Below are 14073 nucleotides of genomic sequence, written 5' to 3' on the forward strand. Positions count from 1 at the left end.
AAGTCCGACCGGCCCCCGCAGCCAGACCCATCTGGCCGGGCCCCACACGGACCAGTCAGAACGGCCCGCGCCACCGGACCCGTCCGGCCGGCCCCTGCCGCCGGACCCGACCGACCGGCCCCCGCCACCGGACCCGTCCGTGTGGACCACGCCGCCGGACCCGTCCGGCTGGGCCCCGCCGCCGGACCCGACCAATTGGCCCCCGCCGCCAGACCCATCCGGCCGGCCCCTGCCGCCGGACCCGACCAATTGGCCCCCGCCGCCAGACCCATCAGGCCGGCCCCTGCCGCCGGACCCGACCAATTGGCCCCCGCCGCCAGACCCGTCGGGCCAGACCCCGCCGCCGGACCCATCCGGCCGGCCCCCGCTGCCGGACCCGACCGGCCCCCGCCACCGGACTCGTCCGTGTGGACCACGCCACCGGACCTGACCGACTGGCCCCCGCCACCGGACTTGTCCGTGCGGACCACGCCGCCGGACCCATCCGGCCGGCCTCCGCCGCCGGACATGTCCGGCCGACCCCCTGCGCCGGACCCGTCCGGCCGGCCCCCACCACCGGACCCGTCCAACCGGCCCCCGCTGCTGGACCCATCCGACTGGCACCCGCCGCCGCACCTGTCCGGCCGGCCCCCACCGTCTGACCCGTCCAGTCAGCCGCCACCGCCAGACCCGTCTGGCCGGCACCCGCCACCGGACGCGTCCGGCCAGATCCCGCCACTGGACCCGTGTGGCCTGACCACCCCGCCGGACGCGTCCGGCTGGCACCTGGCGCCAGACACGTCTAGCCGGCACCCCGCCGCCGGACCGGCCGCCGAACCTGTCCGGCCGTCACACACCGCTGGACCCGTCCGGCCGGCCAACGCCGCCGAACCCGTCTGGCCGGCTCCAGCCGTCTGACCCGTCCGGCCGGCCTCTGCCGCCGGACCCGTCTGGGCGGCCCCCTCTGCTGGACCCGCCGGGCCGGCCCCCGCCGCTGGACCCGTCCAACCGACCCCCGCTGCCGGACCCGACCGACCGGCCCCCGCCACCGGACTCGTCCGTGCGGACCACGCCGCCGGACCCGTCCAACCAGTCCCCGCTGCTGGACAAGTCTGACCGGCCCCAGCCACCGGACAAGTCCGACCGGCCCCCGCTGCCGGACATGTCCGACCGTCCCCCGCCGCCGTACTCGTCCAGCTGGCCCCCGCCACCATACCCGTCCAGCCGGCACCCGCCGCCGGGCCCGTCCGGTCAGCCCCCGCCACCGGACCTGTCTGGCCTGACCCCAACGCCGGACCCAACCGACCGGCCCCCGCCGCCGGACCTGTCCAAGCGGCCCCCTCCGCCGGACGCGACCGACCGGCCCCCGTCACCAGACTCGTCCGTGCTGACCACGCCGCCGGACCCGTCTGATCGGCCCCCGCCACCAGAGCCGTCCGGCCGGACCCAGCCGCCGGATCTGTCTGGCCAACCCGCAACGCTGGACCCGTCCGGCTGGCCCCCGTCGCCGAACCCGACCAATTGGCCCCCGCCGCCGGACCCGTCCGACTGGCCCTCGCCGCCGGACGCGTCCGGCCGTCCTCCGCCGCCGGACATGTCCGGCCGACCCCCTGCGCCGGACCCGTCCGGCCGGCCCCCACCGCCGGACCCGTCCAACCGGCCCCCGCTGCTGGACCCGTCCAACTGGCCCCCACTGCTGGACAAGTCCGACCGGCCCCCGCTGCCGGGCCCGTCCGACCGGCCCCCGTCGCCGGTCCCGTCCGACCGGCCCCCGCTGCCGGACCCGCACGACCGGCCCCGCGCCGCTGGACCCGTCCGGCTGGCCCCCGCCGCCGGGCCCGTCCGGCCAACCCCCACTGCTGGACACAGCTGGCTGACCCCCTGCGCCGGACCCGTCCAGCCGCTCCCCGCCGCTGTACCCGTCCAACCGGCCCCCGCTGCCGGACAAGTCCGACTGGCCCCCGCCGCCGCACCCGTCTGGACGGCCTCCGCCGTCTGACCCGTCTGACCCATCTGACCCGCCCCCGCCGACTGACCCGTCTGACCGGCTGCCGCCGTCTGACCCGTCTGACCGGCCCCCGCCACCATACCCTTCCGGCTGGCCCCCACCGCCGTACCCGTGTGGCTGGCACCCGCCGCCGGGCCCATCACGCCTGCACCCGCTGTCAGACCCGTCCGGCCTGCCCCCGACACCATTCCCGTCTGGGCAGCCCCCTCTGCTGGACGGTCCGGCCGTCCCCCGCCGCCAGACCCGTCCGACCGGCCCCCGCCCCCGGACCGACCAATTGGCCCCCGCCGCCAAACCCGTCCGGCCGGCCCCCGCTGCTGGACGCATCTGGGCGGCCCCCTCTGCCGGACCCGTCCGGCCAGCCCCCGCCGCCAGACCCGTTTGGGCGGCCCCCTCTGCCGGACCCGTCTGGGCGGCCCCCTCTGCCGGACCCGTCCGACCGGCCCCCGCCGCTGGACCCGTCTGGGCGGCCCCCTCTGCCGGACCCGTCGGGCCGGCCCCCGCCACCGGACTCGTCCGTGCGGACCACGCCGCCGGACCCGTCCAACCAGTCCCCGCTGCTGGACAAGTCTGACCGGCCCCAGCCACCGGATAAGTCCGACCGGCCCCCGCTGCCGGACATGTCCGACCGTCCCCCGCCGCCGGACCCATCTGGCCGGCCCCCAACCGGGCCCGTCCAACTGGCCCCCGCCGCCGGACCCGTCCGGCCGGCCCCCGCCGCTGGTCCCGTCCGGCCGGCCCCCGCCGCTGGACCCGTCCGGCCGGCCCCCGCCGCTGGACCCGTCCGGCCGGCACCCGCCGCCGGACCAGACCAACCGGCCCCCGCCACCGGACTCGTCCGTGTGGACCACGCCGCCGGACCTGTCCGGCTGGGCCCCGCTGCCGAACATGTACGGCCGGCCCCCGCTGCCGGACCCATCCGGCGGTACCCGCCGCGGGACGCATCCGGCCAGACACCGGCGCAGGACCCGTCCGGCCGGGCCCGCCACCGGACCCATCCGGCTGGAACCTGCAGCCGGACCCGTCTGGCCGGCCTGCGCCGCCGTACCCGTTTGGGCGGCTCCTGCCGCTGGACACGTCCGGCCGGCACCTGCCACCAGGCCCGTCCGGATGGCCCCTGCCCCCGGACCCGACCAATTGGCCCCCGCCGCCAGATCCGTCCGGCCGGACCCCGCCGCCGGACCCGTCCAGCCGGCCCCCGCCACCGGACCCGTCCGGCCGACCCCCGCCGCCGGACCCGTCCGGCCGGCCCCCGCCGCCGGACCCGTCCGGCTGGCCCCCGCCGCTGGACCCGTCCGGCCGGCCCCCGCCGCCGGACCCGTCCGGCCAACCCCCACTGCTGGACACAGCTGGCTGACCCCCTGCGCCGGACCCATTCAGCCGGCCCCCGCCACCAGACCCGTCCGGCTGGCCCCCGTCGCCGAACCCGACCAATTGGCCCCCGCCGCCGGACCCGTCCGACTGGCCCTCGCCGCCGGACGCGTCCGGCCGTCCTCCGCCGCCGGACATGTCCGGCCGACCCCCTGCGCCGGACCCGTCCGGCCGGCCCCCACCGCCGGACCCGTCCAACCGGCCCCCGCTGCTGGACCCGTCCAACTGGCCCCCACTGCTGGACAAGTCCGACCGGCCCCCGCTGCCGGGCCCGTCCGACCGGCCCCCGCTGCCGGACCCGCACGACCGGCCCCCGCCGCCGGACCCGTCCGGCTGGCCCCCGCCGCTGGACCCGTCCGGCCGGCCCCCGCCGCCGGACCCGTCCGGCCAACCCCCACTGCTGGACACAGCTGGCTGACCCCCTGCGCCGGACCCGTCCAGCCGCTCCCCGCCGCTGTACCCGTCCAACCGGCCCCCGCTGCCGGACAAGTCCGACTGGCCCCCGCCGCCGCACCCGTCTGGACGGCCTCCGCCGTCTGACCCGTCTGACCCATCTGACCCGCCCCCGCCGACTGACCCGTCTGACCGGCTGCCGCCGTCTGACCCGTCTGACCGGCCCCCGCCACCATACCCTTCCGGCTGGCCCCCACCGCCGTACCCGTGTGGCTGGCACCCGCCGCCGGGCCCATCACGCCTGCACCCGCTGTCAGACCCGTCCGGCCTGCCCCCGACACCATTCCCGTCTGGGCAGCCCCCTCTGCTGGACGGTCCGGCCGTCCCCCGCCGCCAGACCCGTCCGACCGGCCCCCGCCCCCGGACCGACCAATTGGCCCCCGCCGCCAAACCCGTCCGGCCGGCCCCCGCTGCTGGACGCATCTGGGCGGCCCCCTCTGCCGGACCCGTCCGGCCAGCCCCCGCCGCCAGACCCGTTTGGGCGGCCCCCTCTGCCGGACCCGTCTGGGCGGCCCCCTCTGCCGGACCCGTCCGACCGGCCCCCGCCGCTGGACCCGTCTGGGCGGCCCCCTCTGCCGGACCCGTCGGGCCGGCCCCCGCCACCGGACTCGTCCGTGCGGACCACGCCGCCGGACCCGTCCAACCAGTCCCCGCTGCTGGACAAGTCTGACCGGCCCCAGCCACCGGATAAGTCCGACCGGCCCCCGCTGCCGGACATGTCCGACCGTCCCCCGCCGCCGGACCCATCTGGCCGGCCCCCAACCGGGCCCGTCCAACTGGCCCCCGCCGCCGGACCCGTCCGGCCGGCCCCCGCCGCTGGTCCCGTCCGGCCGGCCCCCGCCGCTGGACCCGTCCGGCCGGCCCCCGCCGCTGGACCCGTCCGGCCGGCACCCGCCGCCGGACCAGACCAACCGGCCCCCGCCACCGGACTCGTCCGTGTGGACCACGCCGCCGGACCTGTCCGGCTGGGCCCCGCTGCCGAACATGTACGGCCGGCCCCCGCTGCCGGACCCATCCGGCGGTACCCGCCGCGGGACGCATCCGGCCAGACACCGGCGCAGGACCCGTCCGGCCGGGCCCGCCACCGGACCCATCCGGCTGGAACCTGCAGCCGGACCCGTCTGGCCGGCCTGCGCCGCCGTACCCGTTTGGGCGGCTCCTGCCGCTGGACACGTCCGGCCGGCACCTGCCACCAGGCCCGTCCGGATGGCCCCTGCCCCCGGACCCGACCAATTGGCCCCCGCCGCCAGATCCGTCCGGCCGGACCCCGCCGCCGGACCCGTCCAGCCGGCCCCCGCCACCGGACCCGTCCGGCCGACCCCCGCCGCCGGACCCGTCCGGCCGGCCCCCGCCGCCGGACCCGTCCGGCTGGCCCCCGCCGCTGGACCCGTCCGGCCGGCCCCCGCCGCCGGACCCGTCCGGCCAACCCCCACTGCTGGACACAGCTGGCTGACCCCCTGCGCCGGACCCATTCAGCCGGCCCCCGCCACCAGACCCGTCCGGCTGGCCCCCGTCGCCGAACCCGACCAATTGGCCCCCGCCGCCGGACCCGTCCGACTGGCCCTCGCCGCCGGACGCGTCCGGCCGTCCTCCGCCGCCGGACATGTCCGGCCGACCCCCTGCGCCGGACCCGTCCGGCCGGCCCCCACCGCCGGACCCGTCCAACCGGCCCCCGCTGCTGGACCCGTCCAACTGGCCCCCACTGCTGGACAAGTCCGACCGGCCCCCGCTGCCGGGCCCGTCCGACCGGCCCCCGCTGCCGGACCCGCACGACCGGCCCCCGCCGCCGGACCCGTCCGGCTGGCCCCCGCCGCTGGACCCGTCCGGCCGGCCCCCGCCGCCGGACCCGTCCGGCCAACCCCCACTGCTGGACACAGCTGGCTGACCCCCTGCGCCGGACCCATTCAGCCGGCCCCCGCCACCAGACCCATCCGGCTGGCCCCCGCCGCCGGAGCCGACCGACCGGCCCCCGCCACCAGACCCGTCCGTGCGGACCACGCCGCCGGACCCATCCGGCCGTCCTCCGCCGCCGGACATGTCCGGCCGACCCCCTGCGCCGGACCCGTCCAACCGGCCCCCGCTGCTGGACCCGTCCAACTGGCCCCCACTGCTGGACAAGTCCGACCGGCCCCCGCTGCCGGACATGTCCGTCCGGCCCCAGCCACTGGACCCGTTCGACTGGCCCCCGCCGCCGCACCCATCCGACCGGCCCCCCGCCACCAGACCCGTCCGACCGGCCCCCGAAGCCGGACCCGTTCGACCGGCCCCCGCCGCCGGGCCCGTCCGACCGGACCCCGTCGCCGGTCCCGTCCGACCGGCCCCGGCTGCCGGACCCGCACGACAGGCCACGCGCCGCTGGACCCGTCCGGCTGGCCCCCGCCGCCGGGCCCGTCCGGCCAACCCCCACTGCTGGACACAGCTGGCTGACCCCCTGCGCCGGACCCGTCCGGCCGGCCCCCGCCGCTGGACCCGTCCAACCGGCCCCCGCTGCCAGACAAGTCCGACTGGCCCCCGCCGCCGCACCCGTCTGGAGGGCCTCCGCCGTCTGACCCGTCTGACCCATCTGACCCGCCCCCGCCGACTGACCCGTCTGACCGGCTGCCGCCGTCTGACCCGTCTGACCGGCCCCCGCCACCATACCCTTCCGGCTGGCCCCCGCCGCCGTACCCATGTGGCTGGCACACGCCGCCGGGCCCATCACGCCTGCACCCGCCGTCGGACTCGTCCGGCCTGCCCCCGACACCATTCCCGTCTGGGCAGCCCCCTCTGCTGGACGGTCCGGCCGTCCCCCGCCGCCAGACCCGTCCGACCGGCCCCCGCCCCCGGACCGACCAATTGCTGGACCCGTCCAACCGGCCCCCGCTGCCGGACCCGACCGACCGGCCCCCGCCACCGGACTCGTCCGTGCGGACCACGCCGCCGGACCCGTCCAACCAGTCCCCGCTGCTGGACAAGTCTGACCGGCCCCAGCCACCGGATAAGTCCGACCGGCCCCCGCTGCCGGACATGTCCGACCGGCCCCCGCCGCCAGATCCATCTGGCCGGCCCCCAACCGGGCCCGTCCAACTGGCCCCCGCCGCCGGACCCGTCTGGCCGGCCCCCGCCGCCGGACCCGTCCGGCCGGCCCCCGCCGCTGGACCCGTCCGGCCGGGCCCCGCCGCCGGACCCGTCCGGCCGGCCCCCGCCGCTGGACCCGTCCGGTCGGCACCCGCCGCCGGACCAGACCAACCGGCCCCCGCCACCGGACTCGTCCGTGTGGACCACGCCGCCGGACCTGTCCGGCTGGGCCCCGCCACCGGACCCATCCGGCTGGAACGTGCAGCCGGACCCGTCTGGCCGGCCTGCGCCGCCGTACCCGTTTGGGCGGCTCCTGCCGCTGGACACGTCCGGCCGGCACCTGCCACCAGGCCCGTCCGGATGGCCCCTGCCGCCGGACCCGACCAACTGGCCCCCGCCGCCAGATCCGTCCGACCGGACCCGTCCGGCCGGCCCCCGCCACCGGACCCGTCCGGCCGACCCCCGCCGCCGGACCCGTCCGGCCGGCCCCCGCCGCCGGACCCGTCCGGCCGGCCCCCGCTGCCGGACCCGTCCGGCCGGCCCCCGCCGCCGGACCCGTCCGGCCAACCCCCACTGCTGGACACAGCTGGCTGACCCCCTGCGCCGGACCCATTCAGCCGGCCCCCGCCACCAGACCCATCCGGCTGGCCCCCGCCGCCGGACCCGACCGACCGGCCCCCGCCACCAGACTCGTCCGTGCGGACCACGCCGCCGGACCCATCCGGCCGTCCTCCGCCGCCGGACATGTCCGGCCGACCCCCTGCGCCGGACCCGTCCAACCGGCCCCCGCCGCGGGACGCATCCGGCCAGACACTGGCGCAGGACCCGTCCGGCCGGCACCCGCCGCCGGACCAGACCAAACGGCCCCCGCCACCGGACTCGTCCGTGTGGACCACGCCGCCGGACCTGTCCGGCTGGGCCCCGCCGCCGGACATGTCTGGCCGGCCCCCGCCGCCGGACCCGTCCGGCCGGCCCTCGCCACCGGTTCGTCCGGGCGGCCCCCGCTGCCGGACCCGTCCGGCCAGCCCCCGCCGCCGGACCCGTCCAACTGGCCCCCGCCGCCGCACCAGTCCGGCCGGCCCCCACCGCCGCACCCATCCGGCCGGCACCCACCGCCTGACCCGTCCAGCCGGCCCCCGCCGCCGGACCCGTCCGACCGCACCCGTCCGGCCAGACCCCCCCGCCGAACACGTCTGGCCGGCACCCGCCGCCAGAGCCGTCCGACCGGACCCCGCCACCGGATCTGTCCGGCCGACCTGCACCGGTGGACCCGTGCAGCCGGCCCCCGCCGCCGAACCTGTCCGGCCGCCACACCCCGTCTGTCCCGTCCGGCCGGCCCCTGCCGCCGGACGCGTCTGGCCGGCACCCACCGCCGGACCCGTCCGGCCGGACACTGCCGCCGGACCCGTCCGGCTGGCCCTCGCCGCCAGACCCGTCCGGCCAGCCGCCGCCGCCGTACCCATCCGCCGGCACACGCCACGGGACGCGTCCGGCCGGACCCCACCGCTGGACCCGTCCGGCCAGCCCCCGCCACCGGACCCGTCCGGCCGGCCCCTGCCGCCGGACCCGACCGACCGGCCCCCGCCACCGGACCCGTCCGTGTTGACCACGCCGCCGGACCCGTCCGGCTGGGCCCCGCCGCCGGACCCGACCAATTGGCCCCCGCCGCCAGACCCATCCGGCCGGCCCCTGCCGCCGGACCCGACCAATTGGCCCCCGCCGCCAGACCCCTCCGGCCGGCCCCTGCCGCCGGACCCATCTGGGCAGCCCCCTATGCCGGTCCCGGCCGGCCCCCGCCACCGGACCCGTCCGACCGGCCCCCGCCGCCAGACCCGACCGGCCCCCGCCACCGGACTCGTCCGTGTGGACCACGCCACCGGACCCGTTCGGCTGGCCCTCGCCGCGGGACCATCCGGCCAGCCCCCACTGCCGAACATGTACGGCCGGCCCCTGCTGCCGGACCCATCCGCCGGCACCCGCCGCGGGACGCATCCGGCCAGACACCGGCGCAGGACCCGTCCGGCTGGCCCCCACCACCAGACCCATCCGCTGGAACGTGCAGCCGGACCCGTCTGGCTGGCCCGCGCCGCTGTACCCGTTTGGGCGGCTCCTGCCGCCGGACACGTCCGGCCGGCCCCTGCCACCAGGCCCGTCCGGATGGCCCCTGCCCCCGGACCCGACCAATTGGCCCCCGCTGCCAGATCCGTCCGGCCGGACCCCGCCGCCGGACCCGTCCGGCCAGCCCCCGCTGCCGAACATTTACGGCCGGCCCCCGCTGCCGGACCCATCCGCCGGCACCCGCCGTGGGACGCATCCGGCCAGACACCGGCGCAGGACCCGTCCGGCCGGCCCCCGCCACCGGACCCATCCGGCTGGAACGTGCAGCCGGACCCGTCTGGCCGGCCTGCGCCGCCGTACCCGTTTGGGCGGCTCCTGCCGCTGGACACGTCCGGCCGGCACCTGCCACCAGGCCCGGCCGGATGGCCCCTGCCGCCGGACCCGACCAACTGGCCCCCGCCACCGGACCCGTCCGGCCGACCCCCGCCGCCGGACCCGTCCGGCCGGCCCCCGCCGCCGGACCCGTCCGGCCGGCCCCCGCTGCCGGACCCGTCCAGCCGGCCCCCGCCGCCGGACCCGTCCGGCCAACCCCCACTGCTGGACACAGCCGGCTGACCCCCTGCGCCGGACCCATTCAGCCGGCCCCCGCCACCAGACCCATCCGGCTGGCCCCCGCCGCCGGACCCGACCGACCGGCCCCCGCCACCAGACTCGTCCGTGCGGACCACGCCGCCGGACCCATCCGGCCGTCCTCCGCCGCCGGACATGTCCGGCCGACCCCCTGCGCCGGACCCGTCCAACCGGCCCCCGCTGCTGGACCCGTCCAACTGGCCCCCACTGCTGGACAAGTCCGACCGGCCCCCGCTGCCGGACATGTCCGTCCGGCCCCAGCCACTGGACCCGTTCGACCGGCCCCCGCCGCCGCACCCATCCGACCAGCCCCCGCTGCCGGACCCATCTGACTGGCCCGCGCCGCCAGACCCGTCCGACCGGCCCCCGCTGCTGGACAAGTCTGACCGGCCCCAGCCACCGGACACGTCCGACCGGCCTCCGCTGCCGGACATGCCCGACCGGCTCCCGCCGCCGGACCCATCTGGCCGGCCCCCAACCGGGCCCGTCCAACTGGCCCCCGCCGCCGGACCCGTCCGGCCGGCCCCCGCCGCTGGACCCGTCCGGCCGGCCCCCGCCGCTGGACCCGTCCGGCCGGCACCCGCCACTGGACCAGACCAACCGGCCCCCGCCACCGGACTCGTCCGTGTGGACCACGCCGCCGGACCTGTCCGGCTGGGCCCCGCGGCCGGACCTGTCTGGCCGGCCCCTGCCGCCGGACCCATCCGGCCGGCCCTCGCCACCGGTTCGTCCGGGCGGCCCCTGCTGCCGGACCCGTCCAACCGGCCCCCGCCGCCGCACCAGTCCGGCCGGCCCCCTCCGCCACACCCATCCGGCCGGCACCAACCGCCTGACCCGTCCAGCCGGCCCCCGCCGCCGGACCCGTCCGACCGGCCCCCACCCGGACCAGTCGCAACGGCCCGTGCCACCGGACCCGTCTGACCGGCACCCGCCACCGGACCCGTCCGGCCAGACCCCGCCACTGGACCCGTCTGGCCTGACCCCCCGCCGGACACGTCTGGCCGGCACCCGCCGCCGGAGCCGTCTGACCGGACCCCGCCGCCGGATCTGTCTGGCCGACCTGCACCAGTGGACCCGTGCAGCCGGCCCCCGCCGCCGAACCTGTCCGGCCGCCCCACCCCGTCTGTCCCGTCCGGCTGGCCCCTGCCGCCGGACGCGTCTGGCCGGCACCCACCGCCGGACCCGTCCGGCCGGACCCTGCCGCCGGACCCGTCCGGCCAGCCGCCGCCGCCGTACCCATCCGCCGGCACACGCCGCGGGACGCGTCCGGCCGGACCCCACCGCTGGACCCGTCCGGCCAGCCCCCGCCACCGGACCCATCCGGCCGGACCCTGCAGCCGGACCAGTCTGGCCGGCCCGTGCTGCCGTACCCATCCGGGCGGCCATTGCCGCCGGACACGTCCGGCCAGCACCCGCCGCCGAGCCCGTCCGGCCTGCCCCCACCACCGGACCCGTCTGGGCGGCCCCCTCGGCCAGACCCGTCCGGACAGCCCCCGCCGCCGGACCCGTCCGACCAGCACCCGGACCCAACCATTGGCCCCCGCCGCCAGACCCATCCGGCCGGCCCCCGCCGCCAGACCCGACCGACCAATTGGCCCCCGCCGCCAAACCCGTCCGGCCGGCCCCCGCTGCTTGACCCGTCTGGGCGGCCCCCTCTGCCGGACCCGTCCGGCCAGCCCCCGCCGCTGGACCCGTCTGGGCGGCCCCCTCTGCCGGACCCGTCCGGCCAGCCCCCATCCGTGTGGACCACGCCGCCGGACCTGTCCGGCTGGGCCCGGCCGCCGGACATGTCTGGCCGGCCCCTGCCGCCGGACCCGTCCAACCGGCCCCCACCGCCGCACCAGTCCGGCCGGCCCCAACCGCCGCAACCATCCGGCCGGCACCCACCGCCTGACCCGTCCAGCCGGCCCCCGCCGCCGGACCCGTCCGACCGGCCCCCACCCGGACCAGTCGCAACGGCCCGTGCCACCGGACCCGTCTGACCGGCATCCGCCACCGGACCCGTCCGGCCAGACCCCGTCACTGGACCCGTCTGGCCTGACCCCCCCCCCGCCGGACACGTCTGGCCGGCACCCGCCGCGAGAGCCGTCTGACCGGACCCCGCCGCCGGATCTGTCCGGCCGACCTGCACCGGTGGACCCGTGCAGCCGGCCCCCGCCGCCGAACCTGTCCGGCCGCCCCACCCTGTCTGTCCCGTCCGGCCGGCCCCTGCCGCCGGACGCGTCTGGCCGGCACCCACCGCCGGACCCGTCCGGCCGGACACTGCCGCGGGACGCGTCCGGCCGGACCCCACCGCTGGACCCGTCCGGCCGGCCCCCGCCGCCGGACAAGTCCGACCGGCCCCCGCTGCCGGACAAGTCCGACCGGCCCCCGCTGCCTGACATGTCCGACCGGCCCCCGCAGCCAGACCCATCTGGCCGGGCCCCACACGGACCAGTCAGAACGGCCCGCGCCACCGGACCCGTCCGGCCGGCCCCTGCCGCCGGACCCGACCGACCGGCCCCCGCCACTGGACCCGTCCGTGTGGACCACGCCGCCGGACCCGTCCGGCTGGGCCCCGCCGCCGGACCCGACCAATTGGCCCCCGCCGCCAGACCCATCCGGCCGGCCCCTGCCGCCGGACCCGACCAATTGGCCCCCGCCGCCAGACCCATCAGGCCGGCCCCTGCCGCCGGACCCGACCAATTGGCCCCCGCCGCCAGACCCGTCGGGCCAGACCCCGCCGCCGGACCCATCCGGCCGGCCCCCGCTGCCGGACCCGACCGGCCCCCGCCACCGGACTCGTCCGTGTGGACCACGCCACCGGACCTGACCGACTGGCCCCCGCCACCGGACTCGTCCGTGCGGACCACGCCGCCGGACCCATCCGGCCGGCCTCCGCCGCCGGACATGTCCGGCCGACCCCCTGCGCCGGACCCGTCCGGCCGGCCCCCACCACCGGACCCGTCCAACCGGCCCCCGCTGCTGGACCCATCCGACTGGCACCCGCCGCCGCACCTGTCCGGCCGGCCCCCACCGTCTGACCCGTCCAGTCAGCCGCCACCGCCAGACCCGTCTGGCCGGCACCCGCCACCGGACGCGTCCGGCCAGATCCCGCCACTGGACCCGTGTGGCCTGACCACCCCGCCGGACGCGTCCGGCTGGCCCCTGGCGCCAGACACGTCTGGCCGGCACCCCGCCGCCGGACCGGCCGCCGAACCTGTCCGGCCGTCACACACCGCTGGACCCGTCCGGCCGGCCAACGCCGCCGAACCCGTCTGGCCGGCCCCAGCCGTCTGACCCGTCCGGCCGGCCTCTGCCGCCGGACCCGTCTGGGCGGCCCCCTCTGCTGGACCCGCCGGGCCGGCCCCCGCCGCTGGACCCGTCCAACCGACCCCCGCTGCCGGACCCGACCGACCGGCCCCCGCCACCGGACTCGTCCGTGCGGACCACGCCGCCGGACCCGTCCAACCAGTCCCCGCTGCTGGACAAGTCTGACCGGCCCCAGCCACCGGACAAGTCCGACCGGCCCCCGCTGCCGGACATGTCCGACCGTCCCCCGCCGCCGTACTCGTCCAGCTGGCCCCCGCCACCAAACCCGTCCAGCCGGCACCCGCCGCCGGGCCCGTCCGGTCAGCCCCCGCCACCGGACCTGTCTGGCCTGACCCCAACGCCGGACCCAACCGACCGGCCCCCGCCGCCGGACCTGTCCAAGCGGCCCCCTCCGCCGGACGCGACCGACCGGCCCCCGTCACCAGACTCGTCCGTGCAGACCACGCCGCCGGACCCGTCTGATCGGCCCCCGCCACCAGAGCCGTCCGGCCGGACCCAGCCGCCGGATCTGTCTGGCCAACCCGCAACGCTGGACCCGTCCGGCTGGCCCCCGTCGCCGAACCCGACCAATTGGCCCCCGCCGCCGGACCCGTCCGACTGGCCCTCGCCGCCGGACGCGTCCGGCCGTCCTCCGCCGCCGGACATGTCCGGCCGACCCCCTGCGCCGGACCCGTCCGGCCGGCCCCCACCGCCGGACCCGTCCAACCGGCCCCCGCTGCTGGACCCGTCCAACTGGCCCCCACTGCTGGACAAGTCCGACCGGCCCCCGCTGCCGGGCCCGTCCGACCGGCCCCCGTCGCCGGTCCCGTCCGACCGGCCCCCGCTGCCGGACCCGCACGACCGGCCCCGCGCCGCTGGACCCGTCCGGCTGGCCCCCGCCGCCGGGCCCGTCCGGCCAACCCCCACTGCTGGACATAGCTGGCTGACCCCCTGCGCCGGACCCGTCCAGCCGCTCCCCGCCGCTGTGCCCGTCCAACCGGCCCCCGCTGCCGGACAAGTCCGACTGGCCCCCGCCGCCGCACCCGTCTGGACGGCCTCCGCCGTCTGACCCGTCTGACCCATCTGACCCGCCCCCGCCGACTGACCCGTCTGACCGGCTGCCGCCGTCTGACCCGTCTGACCGGCCCCCGCCACCATACCCTTCCGGCTGGCCCCCGCCGCCGTACCCGTGTGGCTGGCACCCGCCGCCGGGCCCATCACGCCTG

At 79.8% G+C, this 14073-nt stretch overlaps 1 protein-coding gene across 1 annotated transcript in view; it reads right to left on the reverse strand.

Moving 5' to 3' along the window:
* Positions 1-14064: 14064 nt before the first annotated feature.
* Positions 14065-14073, reverse strand: part of LOC144494645 (uncharacterized) — a 5446-nt gene continuing 5437 nt past the window's right edge. The window contains 1 exon segment of the mRNA XM_078213849.1: positions 14065-14070. Within this exon segment, the coding sequence (XP_078069975.1) occupies positions 14065-14070 (6 nt within the window).

This window comes from Mustelus asterias, chromosome 6, assembly GCF_964213995.1.
Source record: "Mustelus asterias chromosome 6, sMusAst1.hap1.1, whole genome shotgun sequence".
Classification (NCBI taxonomy): Eukaryota; Metazoa; Chordata; class Chondrichthyes; order Carcharhiniformes; family Triakidae; genus Mustelus; species Mustelus asterias.